Source organism: Syngnathoides biaculeatus, chromosome 5, assembly GCF_019802595.1.
Source record: "Syngnathoides biaculeatus isolate LvHL_M chromosome 5, ASM1980259v1, whole genome shotgun sequence".
In the NCBI taxonomy this organism is placed as follows: Eukaryota; Metazoa; Chordata; class Actinopteri; order Syngnathiformes; family Syngnathidae; genus Syngnathoides; species Syngnathoides biaculeatus.
The window spans coordinates 11,483,947-11,503,568 of NC_084644.1; the positions used below are offsets into that span (position 1 = coordinate 11,483,947).

At 41.7% G+C, this 19,622-nt stretch overlaps 2 protein-coding genes across 2 annotated transcripts; one reads left to right on the forward strand and one right to left on the reverse strand.

Moving 5' to 3' along the window:
* The first annotated feature begins 9,791 nt into the window (after window positions 1-9,791).
* Window positions 9,792-12,013, forward strand: rpp25l (ribonuclease P/MRP 25 subunit-like). The gene is made up of 2 exons (XM_061821148.1): window positions 9,792-9,948; window positions 11,375-12,013. The coding sequence occupies exon 2, from the start codon at window positions 11,375-11,377 to the stop codon at window positions 11,999-12,001; it is 627 nt and encodes a 208-aa protein (XP_061677132.1). The 5' UTR covers window positions 9,792-9,948; the 3' UTR covers window positions 12,002-12,013.
* Window positions 12,014-12,156: 143 nt separating this feature from the next.
* On the reverse strand, window positions 12,157-16,755 carry LOC133501404 (transcription factor HES-7.1-B-like). The gene is made up of 3 exons (XM_061821149.1): window positions 16,362-16,755; window positions 16,146-16,232; window positions 12,157-14,952 (listed from the first exon to the last, which is right to left on the reverse strand). The coding sequence occupies exons 1-3, from the start codon at window positions 16,389-16,391 to the stop codon at window positions 14,653-14,655; spliced, it is 417 nt and encodes a 138-aa protein (XP_061677133.1). The 5' UTR covers window positions 16,392-16,755; the 3' UTR covers window positions 12,157-14,652.
* Between the last annotated feature and the right edge of the window lie 2,867 nt (window positions 16,756-19,622).

A 19,622-nucleotide genomic window follows, 5' to 3' on the forward strand; every position in this document is an offset into this window, starting at 1 on the left:
GTATTGATAGTCTATCGGAATAATTAGAGGAATGCAAGACCGGCTGTGTGGTGGGAAATCAGCATGTTTGTCATTTCGTGTGTCCTGATGACACATTGGAGTACTGGTTTTCATCATGTGGAATAACGTCTTCCACCCATGCATCTTCAAAAGTGGGTTGCAGGATGCCGGAGCCTCTCCCGGCCGACTTTGAGTGACCCTAAACCGGTCGGCCCGGCCGACTTTGGGTGACCCTGAACCGGTCGGCCCGGCCAGCGGCAGGCCACGTAGAAAAAGACAGACGACCTTTTACACTCACACTTGCACCATCACTTCTTGAAGTGATCTGCAGTGAAATCAGTTGAACGTACCACTGCATCATGACAGCCAAGACCTTCGTGTTAGCCAAAATGCTGGCTCGTTGTATTGCTGGATATTGTTCAAACACTCGGGAGGATGGATTTACTCTTCGTACTTTTCAAAAAGACTCCGTCGTGAAAAATGGATTGCATGCGTGCAGAGGATGAGCACTTTGTGGGTTCCAAATGACAGATAGGTGTGGATAGAGCGACTAAAAAAAATAATAGATGGTGGCGTGGGGCGGCATGATCCTGTCAGAACGTAACGAAAGATCAGCGTACATAAGTCAGGGGTGCTAAATGTGTCAATTTGCATGTCGGACGACTTCCGCGCAGCAGCCGGAAGGACGACCTACGCACGGTCTTGTGGATCGCCACCGGCTGTGCCCGGCATTAACCCCCGACTCGGAGGTGAATCAGGCGGAGAGGTGGTTTGGCCCGGCTCTCCCCCCCACCGGCCACTGCTGTCTGGGCACACCACTTCGGGCGTGTGCTCGCCGGCGACGGCTTCCGTGTTGGCCCCGACGTGGAGGTGGTTTTTCCACGTTTGGGAGGAGAAAGGAGCTCACCCCCCCGCCCGGCATGGGTCCTCCTGAGTACGCTCCATACTGTCAGGAAGTCTGTTGTTCGTTAGAAGTGATCCGTGTATCATCGAAATATGTCTCAAAATGATAGGGTAATATTGCCCAGGTCGTTTCACTCGATTTTGAGATGTTCTCTTCTTTGAAAAGAGCTTCCGTGTTTCATAGCAAGTTGCCACAACTTGTTTTCCAATGGCGAATGTCCCGGTGTAACATCTGCTGACGACGCTGCAGGCAATATGGCGATGTCGAATGAGACTTCCGCAACTTTGCGCATGGATGACGCGCTCTCCGCTCATATTTATTTTTTCGCATAGACATTGAAGTGAATAATGTTATTTGTATTTTTCATTACAATATCTATTTTCAAAGGTTTATAGGAGTGACAGTGGAGTACATAACTGTTCTTTATCTGCTAATTTGAAAAGGATATTCTCCCAAGCGACAAACATGAAGTTGTGAACCCCTGTGTATACGTGGAAACAACAATCACAACAATTTGGGCCAACTTATCCTCATTTATTGCCTGTAAAACTCACCAGTAAGTAAAACCCTTTCTAATACAAAAGTATTGTTTTGGTGCCATTTTCTGGATGCATCTAGACAATAATAATAGTGTTATTACATAATACTAATAATTGTAATTTATTATTTTCAAGTATTGAATTGTAATTCTTAATGGTGATTAATAATAAAATAATAATCATGAAAAATGTTGATTTACTAGGACAGATGACTGACCACACACAGCTCAAATATCTCTGTTTCCGATCTGTTCAGAGGCGTGCAAAAACGTGTTTCCCAAAAGTTTAGGGGATGAGTTGACAGAACACTGGCGTGATTTTGCAGGATTTTTACTGCTAACATGAGCTCGTGACATCATTTGATTTGGCAAGATGCAGCCTAATGATCGTTAAAAAAAGATAATAATAATAATGAATACGGGGATATCGTATACATGTCATGTAGTCTTGCCAGTGACTGTCGAAGACACGGCAGGATTTCATGGCAGTAGCTTATCCTGATCCGGCCATTAAGGAGAGGGAGTCAACAGCAACACGGGAGCCAAAAGAGTCAACAAGTGACTCAACCGCAACATAAAAGCCTTCAGCGGTGGTGGGAAAGCTTTTGTGCTCAGTGGCCACGTTTGATATTTTGAAAGGGGCCGGAAGGGACAAGTCATTTGGAGATAAGGTAGAAGTTTAAAAATACACAAGGACCCACAGTACATTACTCATTTTAATTTAAAACTGTATTTTTTTCCTAGTTAAATGAATTATTATTAATTACCCAATTATTTTTAAAAATAAAACAGAATTTATATGTATATTTATTTCAACCATAATAATTTATCTTTTTAAAATATAATTTAACAAATATAATGTTACATAATCTACTAATATGTTGCTTTCACATAAAATAAATGAAATTATTTAATTGAAAAGATTTTCAATGTACCCCCGACCTTTGTGAGGATAAGCGGATAAGCGATGGATGAATGGATAGTTTTAATGTACATATCAAATTGTCTATTTTTCCCATCTTGATGAGAATGTTAAGTTCCTCTGGTGAATTGGTGACGTTCATATTAAGAATAACACAATTTGTATTATTGCTGAAGCGGAAAAGGAGCCGCGGCGTTATCGTCAAAGGTCGAAGGTCGTGTGCGTGTGCTCGTTTCTGCGTGTGTGGTCTGCTTACATTTGACACATGAGTCATTTAGTGCGTGTGTGTGATTTTCTTTTTGTGTGTTTGAATAGTTTCATCTGGTCATCACGGAAAAGCTTAAAGTGGTTTGTCGCTGCGTGCGCCCTTCTTCGACTTCCTGAATATGACAGGAAGTAGAAGATGTTGACCAACAGCTGACATTAAACACAACCAAACTTTTTTTTTTTTTTTTAAGAATAACAACTTTATAAAGCGTCTTTCAAGGGATACAAGGATGCATCAGTACTGCTTTTAATATTTTTTTAACAATATGTAATGTCGCCCCCTACTGGATGGGAGCCACATTAATCGCAATTTGAGTTGAATTCAAAGGCAAATGAAAGATGAAAAATATTACGACTAATAAATAATAATTAATTTAAGTTGCGTTTACATTTGGTTTCCCAGTGAACATCCGATCACTCCGAGGGGCTTCAACCAATTTTATTTTTTCCGCCCCAGCCGGACACCAAGAGAGTGTCCCTTGTTTGGAGGAGAGGGGCCACCCGCTTTCCGCCCTTGAGCAAGGGAGGTGGACAAGCCGGGTCCAACTTCCTACGTGGATCTTAATCTGAACCTTTGATCGGTCGACACATAAGCTTCTCATCGATTTTGCCTTTCTTGAAAGTGTCCCATGACCTCTGAACGCAACACGACCCACAGCAACTGATGATGAACGGGCGGGATTTATGCCTCCTCTTGGATTATAAGGATAGGATGTGCAAATTATGTTCTTGGGGAAAAAAATCCAAAAATTCTCAACCCACGCTTCTTTAGAAAAGAAGAAAGAAAAAGAGAATGGAAATTCAGCCCCCCTGCCTCCAAAAAAAAGCACCTTTGAATGATTTTCAATGCTTCATCACAGTGCGTCATCAGTGGGCCGAAAAACATCTTATTATTTTGTGCATAACACAAACAAAACACATGATTCACTTCTGGTGGCTGCAGTGGGCTGAATTTCTACACAGGTGTGCGTGTCACATAAAAGTTAGTCACTCAGGCCCCCCCCCCCACCCCACCCACAACTAGGAACACGGGAAAGATTGCACACTGGTCCACGAGAAGAGATGCAGCGTAAGAAAGAAGAAGCGGAGAAGGTCCCCAACTACGCACTTGTAATAATCGTTCTATGCGTCTGTGTTGCTGTTTGCTCAATTTCAGGGGCGTCAAACTCATTTTTATCACGGGCCACATTGTAGTTATGGTTTCTATCAGAGGGCCATTATGACTAAAACGGAGAAAATCTTAAACGTTAAATTTACCGACTAGTCTTAGAATCAGAAGTCAAGTGTGAATCGGTTTTTCAACTCTTGTTGAAGTTGAGTAACACAAAAAATCTTGCAATATCTCGTCATAATTTATCTACCCATCCATTTTCTTAGCCGCTTATGCTCAAAGACAAACAACCGCACTCAGAATCACACCTACGGGCAATATAGAGTGCCCAATTAATGTTGCATGTTTTTGGGATGTGGGAGAAAACCCACGCAGGCACGGGAAGAACATGCAAACTCCCCACAGGCGGGCCCGGGATTGAACCCTGGACCTCAGAACTGTGAGGCCAACGCTTTACTAGCTGATCCACCGTGCCGCCGTCATCATTTATGATATGACCATTTGAAAATTTGGTACAGATTTGAACAAAAATCAGATAAGTTGATACACATTACTTGCCTTCGCGGGCCACATACAATCCTATGACGGGCCGCATCTAGTCCCCGAGCCTCGAGTTTGACACCTGTACTTGATTTGATGTATAGCTAGCTCGCTAAGTTGTGTTTTAAAGTAGCACTTGTTTGAATGTTTATAATGCTCCCTCATCCATGATCATTTCTGCTAGCCTGTCTATGGCATTTTCCAATTTACAGAATGTTCCCGTTAAGCTAAAAGACTTTCTTCGGATAAAAGTACATGACTTGGTGAAACATTTTGGAGATTAAATATACCACGATTCCTTCTCTTTAGTTTTATGTGTGAATATGAAGGTAAAATACTTCTGGGTGTGACAAAAAAATGCATACAGCAAGCAGAAGAATTGTGCGAGCAAGAGAGTCTTCTTCTTTTCCGCGGGCTGAGGTCATGCAATAGGCTCCCGTTTCTTGACAGCAAGAGAGTGAAAACAGGCACTAAGCGCTACATTAAAAAGTGTATTTTAAGAAGTTTAGGTATGCTTGCAAAGACTGGGAGGCATACAGCAATATTTAAAAAAAATGTTATATCGTCTGTATACAACACCGAGCGAGGGTATGTCTGGAACGAATAGTTAAAATGTGTGAGTAAAATGTTTCAGATTATTTTAGTCTCGTTTTAAATTTTGTCATGTCATTATCCAAGCCGCTTATCCTCACAAGGCTTGCGGGAAAACTGGAGCCTATCCCAGCTAGCGGACTACACCCTGAACTGGTCGCCAGTCAGTCACAGGGCAGATATCGACACCATCACTGAGCGGGAATCGATCCCACGGTGCCAGTGACTCTAGTTTTATGTTTTTTTTATATACTAAATTGAAGCTGGGCGGCACGGTGGGCTCAGCTGGTAAAGCGTTGGCCCCACAGTTCTGAGGTCCCCGGTTCAATCCCGGACCCGCCTGCGTGGAGCTTGCATGTTCTCCCTGTGTCTGCGTGGGTTTTCTCTGGATACTCTGGTTTCCTCCCACATCCCAAAAACATGCAACATCAATTGGACACTCTAAATTACCCCAAGGTGTGATTGTGCCCTATGATTGGCTGGCAACCAGTTCTGGGTGTACCCCGCCTCCTGCCCATAGGTTCCAGCCCTCCCCGCGACCCTCGTGAGGATAAGCGGCGAAGAGAATGGATGGATGGAAATTGAAGCTGTATGGATGAATGGATAATGAGCCAAATTACCCAAAGTCATCAAAAATAGATTGAATAAATGAAATAAAATGTTAAAAAAGGAAGAAATATATTTTAACGAACCAATTTTCATTTTCATAGAATGTAATTGATTGTATTGGCTTCTCGGGCGTGTCAAGGGCTCAGCGGGCCAGATGAATACGTGGCCCCCGGGCCACACGCCCGGACGTAGTGAACGTAAGAGATTAACGTGCACATCGTGTATATAAAACTTAAACATCCAGAAGTGAAAACATATGAGCTGCACCGGCAGGAATTTACAGGCTCCAGCCTCAAACTATGGAAGATCATTTGGGACAAATGCTGGCAAAACATCAAATGTATGCTTAAGAGCTCATTGTCTTGTTTTCAAGACCGTCATTTTGTCCCATTTTCACATCACTAAACCACTAAGAGTTTTTACATGATCCAAAAAAAAAAAAAGTGTAATTAAAAAGTATTTGTTGTGGTAATTTAAATAAAGCATTAGTGTTTTAAGGACATTTTTAATTGTCTTTTTTTTTGTTCTTGCATTGTTGCAGCAAATGAAAAAAGGCCAATTGTGGTGATTTAAAAAGTCCAACCCGCAAACGTTGGAGACGAGTGGGGGTCTGTGGGTCTGGGTTCCGGAGGTTGCCGGAGGCCCCACCCCACCCCGCCACCATACATCCTTCTGGTTCCACTTGCACTTAACATGCTTCAGCCATCAAAACGGCTTTTCATTTTCACATTTATACAAACCACATTTCGCGTGGTCCCAACCTACAAGCTCGACTTTCCTGAGAAACATTCCAGTCGCCATCGTGTGCGCTCGCGTGGGTGTTATTCATTTTGACGCTTTTTGTCTCCAATGTTCAGACGCCAATTTAATTCATCAGTAACCCAGAATCTCTTTCAAGCATTTAACAAGTACACATGGGAAGCACCTGAGAGGCTTTTTTTTTTTGAATTATGACATTCATCATTATCAACATCAACTCACAATCACGCACAACGCGAATGTCATGCACAAATAAAAAAAAAAGGGGAGAGAGAAAGAGAGAGAGAGACACTTACAAGTCACGGCTCGGACGTCCACTGCACGCCAAACGCTGCGATAAAACGGCCTTGTAGGGAGGTGCTGCCTGGGTCCTGCTGGACACGCCCCCACCCCCCCCACTCAAGACCACCCCCTCCTACACACACACACACTCAAGTAAAAGAGTTAAGAAGAAAAATATTTTCATTTTTTGCACAACTTCAGTAAATGAAATCAGCAAACACGAAGGGGCCCTTTTATCCCCAAGGTCATCAAATTTTACATGGTCTATGCAAAAAAAAAAAAAAAAATCATAATCAGAATGTTTTCCATTTGTTTAATATATCTGCTTCCAATTGAGACTCATTTAGAAGGATCCCCTGATGGTTCGTCAAAGTCGAACCCTGGAATTACCCCCCCCCCCCCCCAAGGCTCCTCCGGACCAAAATGGCGGACTTCCTCTACAATTATGGCCACGGATTCTTCTGACTTTTTCATACATCCTGTTGGGACAAATATGATTCTGATTGGGCGGGACAGTGGGCAGCTGGTGAAGCATTGGCCGCACAATTCTGAGGACCCGGGTTCGATCCCGACCCCGCCTGTGTGTAGTTTGGGTGTTCTCCCCATGCCTGCGTGGGTTTTCTCCGGGTACTCCGGTTTCCTCCCACATCCCAAAAACATGCATCATTATTTGGACACTCTAAATTGCCCATAGGTGTGATTGTGAGTGTGGTTGTTTGTCTCGATGCGCCCTGCGATTGGCTGGCAACCAGTTCAGGGTATAACCCGCCTCCTGCCCGTTGACAGCCGGGATAGGCTCCAGCACTCCCAGCGACCCTCGTGAGGATAAGTGGCGAATAAAATGGATGGATGGATGTAATGTTGTCCATTAGTTGAACATACCTGCTTCCAATTGAGACTCATTTAGTTGAATTCCGTGATGGTTCGTCAAAGTCGAACCCTGGAAATCCCCCCCCAAAGGCTCCTCCGGACCAAAATGGGGGACTTCCTGTACAATTATGGCCACGGATGCTTCTGACTTTTTCATGCGTCCTGTTAGGACAAATATGATTCTGATGTCCACTCAATTTCAATGAAAGTAGCGTTGGTGGCAGAATTTTGCAAACTTTCCAGGAGGCACTACTGAGTGAGTTTTCAGAGCGGCTGGGTTGTAGTGATTCATTTACCAGGCTTCAACGTGTTCGCAACAACCCCTCCGACTTCCACCCGTCAAAAAAAAAGGTTCTCAGTTATGTTGAGACCTCCCCCCAAAAACCGATCCCTCATTCAATCATCGACTCGTCAAAAGGATAATAAACACGATGATTACGAGAGCGGACTTCACATCGCCTGCTGATCCGAGCCAGAGCCAAGCAATGAATGAAGTGCGAAATGGGCTCGTGCACAACCAGGCTCGTCCAGTTTTCTTGTGTACATGGTTTCAATTTAGTAGCATCATTATCAAATCTCTAGGACCAGTTGGTCTTCGAAGGACCCTCGGAAATGGCCAAATGGACTAAAAAATGGCCGTGTCAAACCAGTATGTTGTCTTTTTTGACGTGGGTTTCTTGAGACATTTTTCTGGTTCGGCTCATGATTGCCGTGTTTCCTGAATGTCACAATGGATTTTTTTACACTTTTTTTTCGTGGGCTTCCTCATGATTGACGAATCGATCAAATTTCATGTTGTTAAGGGGAAGTGGTTTTGGGGGCTGAATTTTCAAACAAACTCTGCAACTAGTTGGTCGTAGAGGGGCCGTTGGATGCCTGCTTTAAACCAAATTGGCAGACTTCCTGTAGCTTTTAGGGAACAGCTTCTTGAGGCTTTTTTGTGTGTCTTCTCGTGATAGACATATTTACCAAATTTTATATTGCTAAGTTTTTGTTTTTAATTTATGAACCAGTTTTTTAGGTATACTCCTGCAAATCTAAGTCAACATGCATCAGGAGATGTTTTTGAATCCAGTGAAGCCCAGTTTTATTGCTGTTCATAGTTCGCATCCCTGGAATATTAGCCTGTCTGTGGCATTTTGCATTATATGTTGGCATTAGGGCGGCACGGTGGACTCAGCTGGTAAAGCATTGGCCTCACAGTTCTGAGGACCTGGGTTCAATCCCGGCCCCGCCTGTGTGGAGTTTGCATGTTCTCCTCCTGTGTGGGTTTTCTCCAGGCACTCCGGTTTCCTCACACATCCGAAAAACATGTAACATTAATTGAACAATCTAAATTGCTTCTCGATGTGATTGCGAGTGCGACTGTTTGTCTCTATGTGCCCCGCGATTGGCTGGCGACCAGCTCAGGGTGTACCCCACCTCCTGCCCGTTGACAGCTGGGACGGGCTCCAACACTCCCCACGACCGTCGTGAGGATAAGCGGCAAAGAAAATGAACGATGTTGGCATTAAGCTGGTGCACTTTCATTCGTGGGGAAAATGGCAAATTATTTGGACACAAATAATTTGAAGGAAAAGTCAAAATTTCATTTTTATGGTTTTAATGTCTCAGTTTTTGCATTGATCTTGAAAGAAGCAGTTAATAAACAAATTGAGGCCCACACACGGTGCCTCTTATTGGAAGAACTGATCGTGCAAGAGTGACAAACAGGAGCAAAGGAATAAATTAAGTTTCCCTGAAAACTTTTAGTGCTCATTAAGTTTAAATAGAGTGGATCAGCTGGTAAAGCGTTGGCCGCACAGTTCTGAGGACCCGGGTTCGATCCCGGCCCTGCCTGTGTGGAGTTTGCATGTTCTCCCCGTGCCCGTGTGGGTTTTCTCCGAGCACTCCGGTTTCCTCCCACATCCCAAAAACATGCAACATTAACTGGAGACTCTAAATTGCCCGTAGGTGTGATTGTCAGTGTGCCTGTTTGTCTCAACGTGCCCTGCGATTGGCTGGCAACCAGTTTAGGGTGTACCCCGCCTCCTGCCCGTTGACAGCTGGGATAGGCTCCAGCACTCCCCAAGACCCTTGTGAGGATAGGCGGCAAAGAAAATTAATGGTTGGCCAAGTTCAAATATGTTTAACGTGTGCCGGACGGTTAAGACGGGTAAAAATATTTCTGACATCTCTGTATATCATGAACTTTCATGTATTGCAAACGTCCCGCAAAATGACAAATTGTTTGGAGAAAAACTCCATCCTGAGAGTAAAAGTCAAAAGTTAGTTTGTTCAGCCTGCACTACTTCAACTTTTATCTCAGAAACAACATGTCGTACCGGTCAGTACCTGCGCCCCCTTTATCGCCATCATCATCATCATCATCATTCATTCATAAATTCACACCCACGCACAGAGAGCCACGCCTCCCTCCAAACGCAGCCGTCAAGCAGGGCCTTTTGCGTCACTCGTCTCCACTTTACGGCAGCGTGAGAGTTCCCACACTAAACATGTGAAAAAGACGCTCGAGAGAGAGAAATAAAGAAAGAAAACCAAAAGGAGGACTCCAAGTGAGTAACGTTTCCTGTTTAACGCGAGAACACAAGTTGTGTCAATTGCGATGTTGCTTTGGGAACGACCGAGTCGAGAAATCTACTGTAGCATGGCTGCTAACCGAAACGCTCGTCTAGCACCTTGCTTACAGTTTAGTCGGATCACTAGCCAGTTAGCTAGCTAGTTGCCCACTTGCAGTAGCTTCCTCGTTACCTCATCTACATTTTTAACCTTCCACCTCCCCCCAGGAAAAAAAAAATTCACAATTATTTGAGCCGTCAGTTTTACATTTACTTTATGATGCTACTCAAACCAGCTACAAACCAACCAAGTTGTGGAAACGTTTGCATTTTTAGCCTCAGGTGAGGCAAGTTCTTCATGCTAACATCTTTTAACAAACTTGTATATTGTAAAATATTATAACACTATAACAATGTGACCTTTTTTACCACAGTTACGAGATTACGATGTGTAAAACTACGTTAGGGTGTGCTGCACCATTACAATACGTGATATGAGAGTCAGGGTTTCCCACTTTTTCGTGAGCTAACTCGTATTTTACACGAATACAAATCTCAAGGCACACCACACCACCAAATAAAAATAATATAAAACATTCCTTGTGCATAATTTACAATCAAGTGGAAGTACACTATATTTATTTTGCTGTTGCTGCTGAAGACTGTTAAAGATACAGGCCTATTTGTATTAAATAAATACTCTTTTGTTAATTTAACATTGATAGACTGCTCATACTTTTTATCCCTTTGCATATTTGGACATGCCTTCATTAATAATGATTTTTTTGGAGGACAGCCAATAAATAAATTGAATTTGGAGGTTCTTCAGGGGAACTGTTTATCCCCATCCATTTTCCCCTAATTGTTGCTCTTTGTTTTTGTGAGAAATGGAAAAAAATGTGAAAGATTAATATTTCAGTTCTATTAAAATGTTGGAAAATGATTTACTGCAGAAAACCTTTTTTTTTTAAAAAAACCTTTAGTCCTCTTTGCACTTTTTGTTAGAATTTTTAAACAAAGCGTTGGCTTTCATCAAACTTCCATCTTTTTACTTCCACAAACGCTCTGAGAATTGAATTTATACAATAGTGCTTCCTCAGTTGTAATATATATATATATGTGTGTGTGTGTTAGATTTATATAAAAAAAAATAACGTTCAGATTTTAAAAAAAAAAGTCTAATAAAAGTAGCTTAAAGACATTTAAATGAAGTGAGAAGTTGTAGTTTTTTATTTACATTTTGAATATCAATATTTTCTTTTACTGGAAAGGAATATCCCCTCCAAATATTAATTAGTGGCCTTCCTGAGTACTATTCATCCGTATCGTCCACAGGAAAGAAAAAAAAAAATCTGCCTATTTCTAGGATAGATAGCAATGTGGGGAAAGTGTTTTTGATATTTCCCCGTGTGCGCTGGTGCAGATGGAAAACTACAGTAAGGTTCGCAGCGTGGAGCATCCGTCCGTGTGTCCGTTCAACAAGGCCGCCGACACACCAGAGGTGCGCGTCAGAGACGGCAGCAAGATCCGCAATCTGCTGCGCTACGCCCTGAGCCGCATGGAGGCCAAGCCCCAGGGGGAGAAGGACACGGGAGCGGAAGGGGAGGTCGACGAAGGTCCTCCCGGCCCCCCGGACCGCCCCCTCTCCCGCCAGCTGGTGTTCACGGCGAGCGGCAAGGGCGTGTCGAAAGCCATCACCTGCACCGAGCTGGTGAAGCGGCGTGTCCGGGGCCTGCATCAGCTCACCTCGCTGGCCAGCGCCACGGTGACAGACGTTTGGGAGCCCCTGGAGGCGGCCGTCGGCCTCGACAGCATCACCGTCAGCAGGAAGCTGCCCGTCGTCTGGATCCTCCTCTCCAAGGACCCTCTGGATCAAAGCCTGCCCGGGTACCAGGCCCCCGGACGCTGCGATAACCTTTGGACTCGCGACGAAAAAGAGGAGGCGGGACCGCACAAGAGGAAGCGAGGCGGGGGGGCGGGCGGGGGCGGCAGAGGAAGGGGCGGAGGCCGCCACGCGGGACGTTTCCGAGACTTCAAAGCACCCAGTTGACGCAGGGGGGGGGGACCAAACAGAAATGGCCGAATAGGGTTGGAAAAAGGGTGGAAATTTTCCATGGGAAGTGAAATTTGGGGGATTATGGAAATGCAATGCTACCTTTACTTAAAGGTGGCCAAAGTTAACTTTTTTTTTTTTTTTTTTTAAAGTTGTGTGCCAAAATTAGATAAGTGAAGTTCAGTCACTTTGCCCCTAGATGGCGACAGCGAGCTAGTCAAAATATCCTTCCACCATCACTTGTCATCGAATTTATCATTGAAATACTACAGATTATACAATATTGGGGTTCTACTCTAAATTGGTGTTAACAAGAATAAAATTACATACTAGTCAGGCCAAAGCTGTCAAACTGCAAAACTAGTGCATTGCCGCATGTAGGCATTTAGCAATATGTTTAAGGGGGGGTGGCAGATTTTTGCTATTTGATGCAGAGTACTGTCCCTAAATGTATATTCCTTAACAACACCAGTATTACAGGATTATTATTATTTTTAAATGGAGTGAAAATTAAAAATGGATGAATGGGTACTTAATTTTTATACGTCTTTATGCATCCCATCAGACTGGAAAAGCAGCATCTCATGGCAACATCATGTGACTCGTTACCATCTCCTGTTACTTTGGTTTCCATAATTACGTGATTACTTTTAAGTGCATATTGGTCAGTTGTTTACAGTGTATTGCAAATGAATACATATTTCATAGTGTCATCTCTGCAACCACAGCAGATAAAGTAGAAGAAAAAAAATTCTGCCTGAAATAAAAATTCGATTCATGTTAATGCCATGTGACTGTCATGTGTAAATACTAGATGTTCTCCATAACATGTTTAAATATTACCATAATATTGCATAGAGTTACTTGGTGAAATGTAAAAGCGTATTATGTTGCACTAATAGTAATAGGAATATGGTGACTACAGTATTCCCGTCGCCTCAAGGTAGTGATTCCCAACCTTTACGTAGTCAAAAAGTAATTGACACAGGTCAATAAATTATGTACCTTCTGCCATCTAGCGGAAGGATATAGAATTGCTCTTCCTGTCACTATTAATCGCCGGAACAAAGTTTGAAGTGTGGCTAAATCCTTTCCAAACCAGGAAGTAGATGGACAAGTTCATTTAAAAAAAAAATATATATATACTGTGAGGGAAAATTAAATGTCACATTCACTCATTTAACTTCGTGATTTTATTTCCAAATCAAGGCGCTCCACTAGTGGTAGGCGGGTTCCCTTTACTGGTACATTAAAGAGTTAATTTATTATATGGCATAATGTTACGTACAGTAGCTTCAGCATCTTTTGTTTTTGTAATCCAGTGATTTACATTTCTTAAATACAGTTGAATTGTATTAAACGTGCAGGTAGAAAAAATAAATCAGTTCAAAATGTTTGCTTTCAAACATTCATTTCGATATAGTTTCTACTTCTATGTGCAATACATTTTTCATTTTTAGAAGCCCCCCCCTTAAGCACAGTCTTAACGTTTAAAACGTGCATAATGTTAAAGTGATAAACCAAAATATGTATGAAAGGGTAATAAGTGAAGAAATTAAATCATAATTGCGATTAAAGTTATTGACAGACGAAAGAGGGAGTTACAAATTAGATGACGCATATATGGTTACGGTGGCCGGGAAGTATTTTTGTAACCATTTAATGTATTAACAAATTTAATGTATTAACAAATGGGGCGAATGCACGATCTTTTTAAAATTAAGTTAAAGTCGGACATTGTAAAATCCTCTGTGTGTTTTATGTGACTCCGTTGTGTTAACTTTTTGTTTCCACTCCTCAGCCCGCCTCCAAAAAGACTTTAGTAGCTCGTGGGAGCCTTGTTTTTATTGTATTTATTTATTTTACAGTTTTACGAGCTGTTTTGAAGTCTTCCCAAGGTTACAGGAGTAACTAGTAAGTCCATCCCCCACGGTCACACGCCCACACGCTTCCATCCCCGCTTTGAAATGCAAACGAGGACGACTGAAGAGAACGAGGCGAGTTTACGATTATTTGTGACTGCTGCTTCCGCCATTTTGGAGCCGCCATATTGTTGTTTTCTCAAATAATTCGATTTAGTTATTTAAATTATTATTTTACTTCGTTATTCAAACGTTCTACGAAATCGCAAAAACTTACGGCGTGTAGTGTGTTATTTCTGAGTCAAGAATTCAGATTTAATTTAAAAAACAGAAATAAAATCGTAAGGACATTGTAAAAGTATTTGGTCATCATTTTATGAGTTTTGATTAAAAAAAAGGCGATGTGATACATCCCCTGCATGTGGGTCGTATGATAGAAATTTTTAGTTTTATTATTTTAATAGATTACAAAAGCTTGGTGTGTACGATCATGGCTTTTAAAAGTAAATGAGTCCAAGTATGATAAAAGGAAAGCACATGAAGCTCCTTTTAAGGGCACTTGCCAGCTTTTGTTTTAATTAATTAAAGTTTAAAGAAAAGTAAAATGACAGCAACTGATGTGGATGGTTTATTTACACACAACATATAAATAGAGTTAAGGTGCAAACATGCTTTGTACAAACGTCAACCAGGTGGATTTTGGTCCTTAATGAAATGACAGCATCAGTATGAACGCACAAGAGTCCTCCGATGTATTGCAGCGACATTGTCCACTCAAGTTGGAGATCAGGACCAGGGTCTCCACAAGACCCCCGCCGTGCTCGGCATCTTTTGGAGAGCTGGGATGGAGCCGGGGGTCCATGAAGAAGATGGAGGAGGCGAAGCGGTGGGTGAGGAGGCAGATGAGTCAGGGAGGCCCTTGGGTTCAGTTTGGAGGAAGTGGGCAGCTCTCTGCAGGCACGAGGAGAAGCCACGTTGGTAGGAGGGCAGCTCCTGCTTCCCGTCGACATTGTCGGCGTGTTGCTGCAGGAAGACGACTGTGCGCTCCAAGATCTCGGCTTTCTCCAACCTGCGCCCGCCAGATCCCTGTCAAACACACCGGCAGTGCCGTACACATGCACCGTTTTAAATAAACACTTCAAAACACAAACTTTTTTTTGTCTTCTAATAGGAGGAATGTAGTCATTTTCCACTACTAAAGTACTGACGATGTCTTCAGTTCAACTTTAGTGTTCTACAGTAGTGGTCTTGAACTTTTTACTACCACCTCAAAAATACTTGCCAACAATTTTAACCCATTCATGGGCAGGGTGACAATTTTTTTCAAAGTCTCCTAACAAGCCACAATCAAGGAAATAACACTTCCTTTTCGTTTATGGTTAAGTTATATGATAACTTTACTAATTTATAATCTCGTCCCAAAAATCTAACTGCTAACTTTGACCGATGAGTTACCCTCTCTTGATACCAAATTATGGCTTCAGATTAAAACATTTAAATATTTTGATTAACTGAAGGATATAATGCGTGAAAATCATATGGGACGCTGGCCACGAATGGGTTAAATCATTAAAATCACATCATATATCCATATAACTACTGTACTTTGAAGCTAATTACAAGTGCATAGAACCTAACACCCCCCCCCCCATGTCCCTTTAGGGGCTCCACACAACTGCACTTTACTGGATTAAAAAAAAAAAGTGTACAGTTTAAACAATTATTTCAGTAAATTCTTTCCTGTACCGCTAGGGGAGGTTTGCGTATCACATTCAGAATTACTCGTATGAGTCTTCAGATTAAGGCTGGGTAACCCACCAGTTTTTAATGCGGCCATCCGAGTAAAGAAAAAATAGAGGGGAAAAAATAACATTTATAACATAATAAAATAAAAAACACAATAAATGTATAATAAAAAATGCTCCCAATTCTTTCTGCTTAAAAAAACCTACTGAAAATGTCAACCAAAAAAAGGTTCCAAAATCATACCCCAAATTTGATGAAATGTAAATCAATAAGAAATGCCAATAATGTAAAAGAAAAGTCACAAAACGTGGAAAGACAGTCTTAGACACAAAAATATATATCGTAATTACTTTTTAAAAATAATGAACTATCAAGGAAATCCCAACACATGATGGGAAAATTATTATCGTTATAACGATAAATTTGTTTGGTAAATGTAGTCTGTCCCCGAATTTGAAGTATTTATAAGCACATAACTTTAGTTATTGATCAAGTACTCCAGCATTGACATTTTGTAAAAGGGTTATATTTACTTGAGGTGCAAGCAAAAGAGTTTTGAGGTTCTCCAAGCTTCTGTTTATTCTTTCTCGTCGACGTCTTTCCACCTGAGGCTTTAAGCTCTGTGGAAAATATGTGCAGTCAAATAGTGACATTTTCGTCATGACAGGATGACGATGACGTATACCTCGGTGCTATGATGCGTGATAAATATCGACAACGGTAATAATCATAATCAACGGTCGACGTACCTTCCTGTGGCAGCACTGAGGCGTGTTCATGACTGCAGGCCACCAGAGGGGAAGTTGATGTTGGCCCAATGGGGCCCAACCGGACCTTAAAAGACTCGTCACAGGCTCCGCCCATTCACTCCACACTCATTTTTCAAATGATCTATTTTTGGCTCATTTTATGTTGGTCTACAAACATTCTTGTTTTTTTTTTTTTCGTAGACGCATAGATAAACGTGAATTTTTATTAGAATTTTTAATTGAGTTTTTTCCCTCTTGCATCTCCCTTCCTCTATCAATATTTTTTTTTTTTGGGGGGGGTGGAAGTTCTAACTCAAATGCTTATGCCTTGGTCTGCACTGTCATCCGTTTTCTGCTATTTTTCCTGAATTCTTAATGTTTAACATGGGGACGGGTGGGGGGGTGGGTTGCATGTGCCAACAGCACCCATCGCTAATCAAGGGCGCGTGGACGCAACCTCCACCCCTCACCCACGCGGCACGCGCCCCCTGAGAAGTGAGAACAGCTCGTGTTATATTAACATTTGTAAGGGGTGGGGGGTGTCAAGCATCCGGCAGAAACAGCGTGAAGCTCAGGCGCATGCGCGACCCAAGCACCGACCAAAGACTGCGTCAAAATGTTTGAGGTGCGGCCCGCTCGAGGATAAACTGCAGTGCAATAAATGTCTGCTGTGTTGTGTATTTCATTCCAGGGCTAAACTTCGAAATTACTGAAGTAAAGCGACGAGGCTGTCTTTTGCGCATGCGTGATTTAGTGACCATACACTATACACACAAGTGTCGGACGACAAACGGCGCGCAATCAAATGCAGCTCAAGTGTGGACGACTTTCCCACGAGAGGCGACTGAGAACATTTCTTTGGTCTCTTAAACGACATCCCCAGTCCACGAATGATGCGAAATTATTTAACTATATCAAGAAGTAGATACAATAATTTTAATACACATATGTATTTTGTCTGAAAGTGCATTTCAGCGACAAACAAGACATTGCGCAAATGGTAAATTCAATCGGTTGTGGAAATAACTGATTTTTTTTTCAACGTTGTGGAATGACACGTGGGTGCCATTTGATTGCAAATGTCAACAAACGTGTGACTGAAGCCAAGTCACCCCCCCCCTCACCCCTACCCCCAAGCGACGGGAAACGTCTGCTGGCCGCTCTCCCACCGTCGCACCCCGCAGCCAACGTTTGTCCCCACGTTTGCATAAAAAATGTCACACTCGTGCTATTTCTTCCTTATGTAGATTTCATTGTGATTCAGACTACTTCTAAAATGCATTTTCGACAAAAAAAAGTTTTGTAGATGTTGTCATTATGTGTAGTCTTGCTATATATATATATATATATATATATATATATATTATAAAGAAGCCCTTTAGCTGGATGATTTAGAAGGTTGTGGGTACAAAAGCCCACCCCACATACAAAAAAATGAAATAAAATTACATATCTTAGTCAAATGTAAATTTAAATGTAAAAAGGGAAATGTATATTATATTGAGCCTTTTTAGTAATCAATTATTTCAGAGCTTTTTTATTATTACTGAAACATTTAAAAATAATGTCGGTTTCATTGATGTAACAGAATTTTTTTTACTGCAGGTTGTTATCATTGCCATTTGCGATTTTTTTATTTATAACATGCCATTTGTTTAATGTGATTTTATGAATGTTGTCAATTAATTTCACGACATTTATATTTGATTAGTGACATTATTACCTACTTAAGGACATGCATTCATTTTGAATGGCATGCATTAAAAAAATTTCATGCCATTGATATTATTGTTCACGATGAAACTAATTTCATAATTTCCCATTTGAAATGTGCGTATTTGGTGCATATGAACCCTTTTGGTGCTCGACCCAAAGACTTAACAGCTCGTTTAAATGAATCGCACCTCGTTTATGGCTTCCTGCGCACGGCGAGGAGTGAGAGCGGTCGCGGAGTGGCGTTCCCACGGGACACACTTTCATTGACCGCGTCTTTCCACGGAGGGAGGTGTCAAGGGCGCAATTCACGCGCGCGTGCGCGCACGACCATTTGCATCCGTCGGTGCGTCTGTGAGAACCTCGGCAGGCCCTCACACGCTCACACGTTACCATTAACTATGGAACTATTCCCACCAATAAAAATAGAAAGATCCCACCCCCCAACTCCCAAAAAAGAAAAAGAAAAAGATACTGCAGTAACATTGACTGACTCTCACTCCAGCATCAATTTTAATGCGGTGTACGTTTTGACTTTTCACCAGTTCATCTGTTTGCTCTAATCTATTTTGAAATTTTGTGAAGTTGTCTAATATCTTAATTGTCCCACTGTATGTTTAAATCCCCCCAAAATTTTGCGGTATGTTTAGCCCCGTCGCACGTCTTGTGACGTAATACGTACGTGACGGCCGACTCGGCTGCCAAAATTAGTTGACAATTCAAGACTGAGTCGACAAAATAGTCCACAATTAATTTAGTTACCGACGTTGGTGGCCAAGGTAAGCACGTCAGACTGAAAAGCGTTTAATGCTTTGCATTCGCGTTAATAATTTCATTACTCAGTTTTTTATGAAGTACAATATTATACACTGCCGTCTTTCTCGTTTAGAAAAAAAAAAACATTGGATGTTTTTTTTTTTGTTTTGTTTTTTGCCTTTACAGTAGACCCCCGCTATTCACTGGCAACAGAGGTCGGGCTGGGGTGTAGATAGCGGAAAATCTGTGGATAATTGATGCCCATCGTAGTTGCACTGGGTAAAAAAACAAAAAAAGGTTTTTAAACCTAAAAAAAAAATGAATAAAATGCCAAATGTTTAAACCAAAAGAAAACCCCCAAAATAAAATGTATGTAAAAATTGGGAAAAAAAACTTACATTTTTTTTTCAAATCTGTGAACATAAGTTGATGCACAATATGTGAATTTCCACTGCTGTGGTATTTCCAAAGACGATTTCTGATATGATTGCTTAAACTTATGAGCACAGTCCTGCAATGCATTCAAACATATTCATTTATTAAAAATATATTTGAACGTTTTTTTTCCTAATATAAGTCTAACCACTCACTTTTTGTTATATGTTTACCTTTTCTTCCAATACTAATATTATCTCAAATTGACTTTCGATACTTCAGTGTTGCAAATCATTCGTTGAAGTCATTTTCTGTTGAGCACTCGAGTATCATCTCCAGGTACTTTTTATGAGAAAGAACTATCCGCATCCCACTCAACCTCAAAGGGAGTGGGTGGAAGGACCCCCCACTCCTTTT

Coding starts and splice junctions, on each gene's coding strand:
- rpp25l (XM_061821148.1), top strand. CDS start 11,375: ATGGAAAACTACAGTAAGGTTCGCAGCGTGGAGCATCCGTCCGTGTGT.
- LOC133501404 (XM_061821149.1), bottom strand. CDS start 16,391: ATGAACACGCCTCAGTGCTGCCACAGGAAG. Junction 16,233..16,361: donor CTCAGTGCTGCCACAGGAAG/GTACGTCGACCG, acceptor TATTTTCCACAG/AGCTTAAAGCCTCAGGTGGA. Junction 14,953..16,145: donor CTCTTTTGCTTGCACCTCAA/GTAAATATAACC, acceptor TGTGTTTGACAG/GGATCTGGCGGGCGCAGGTT.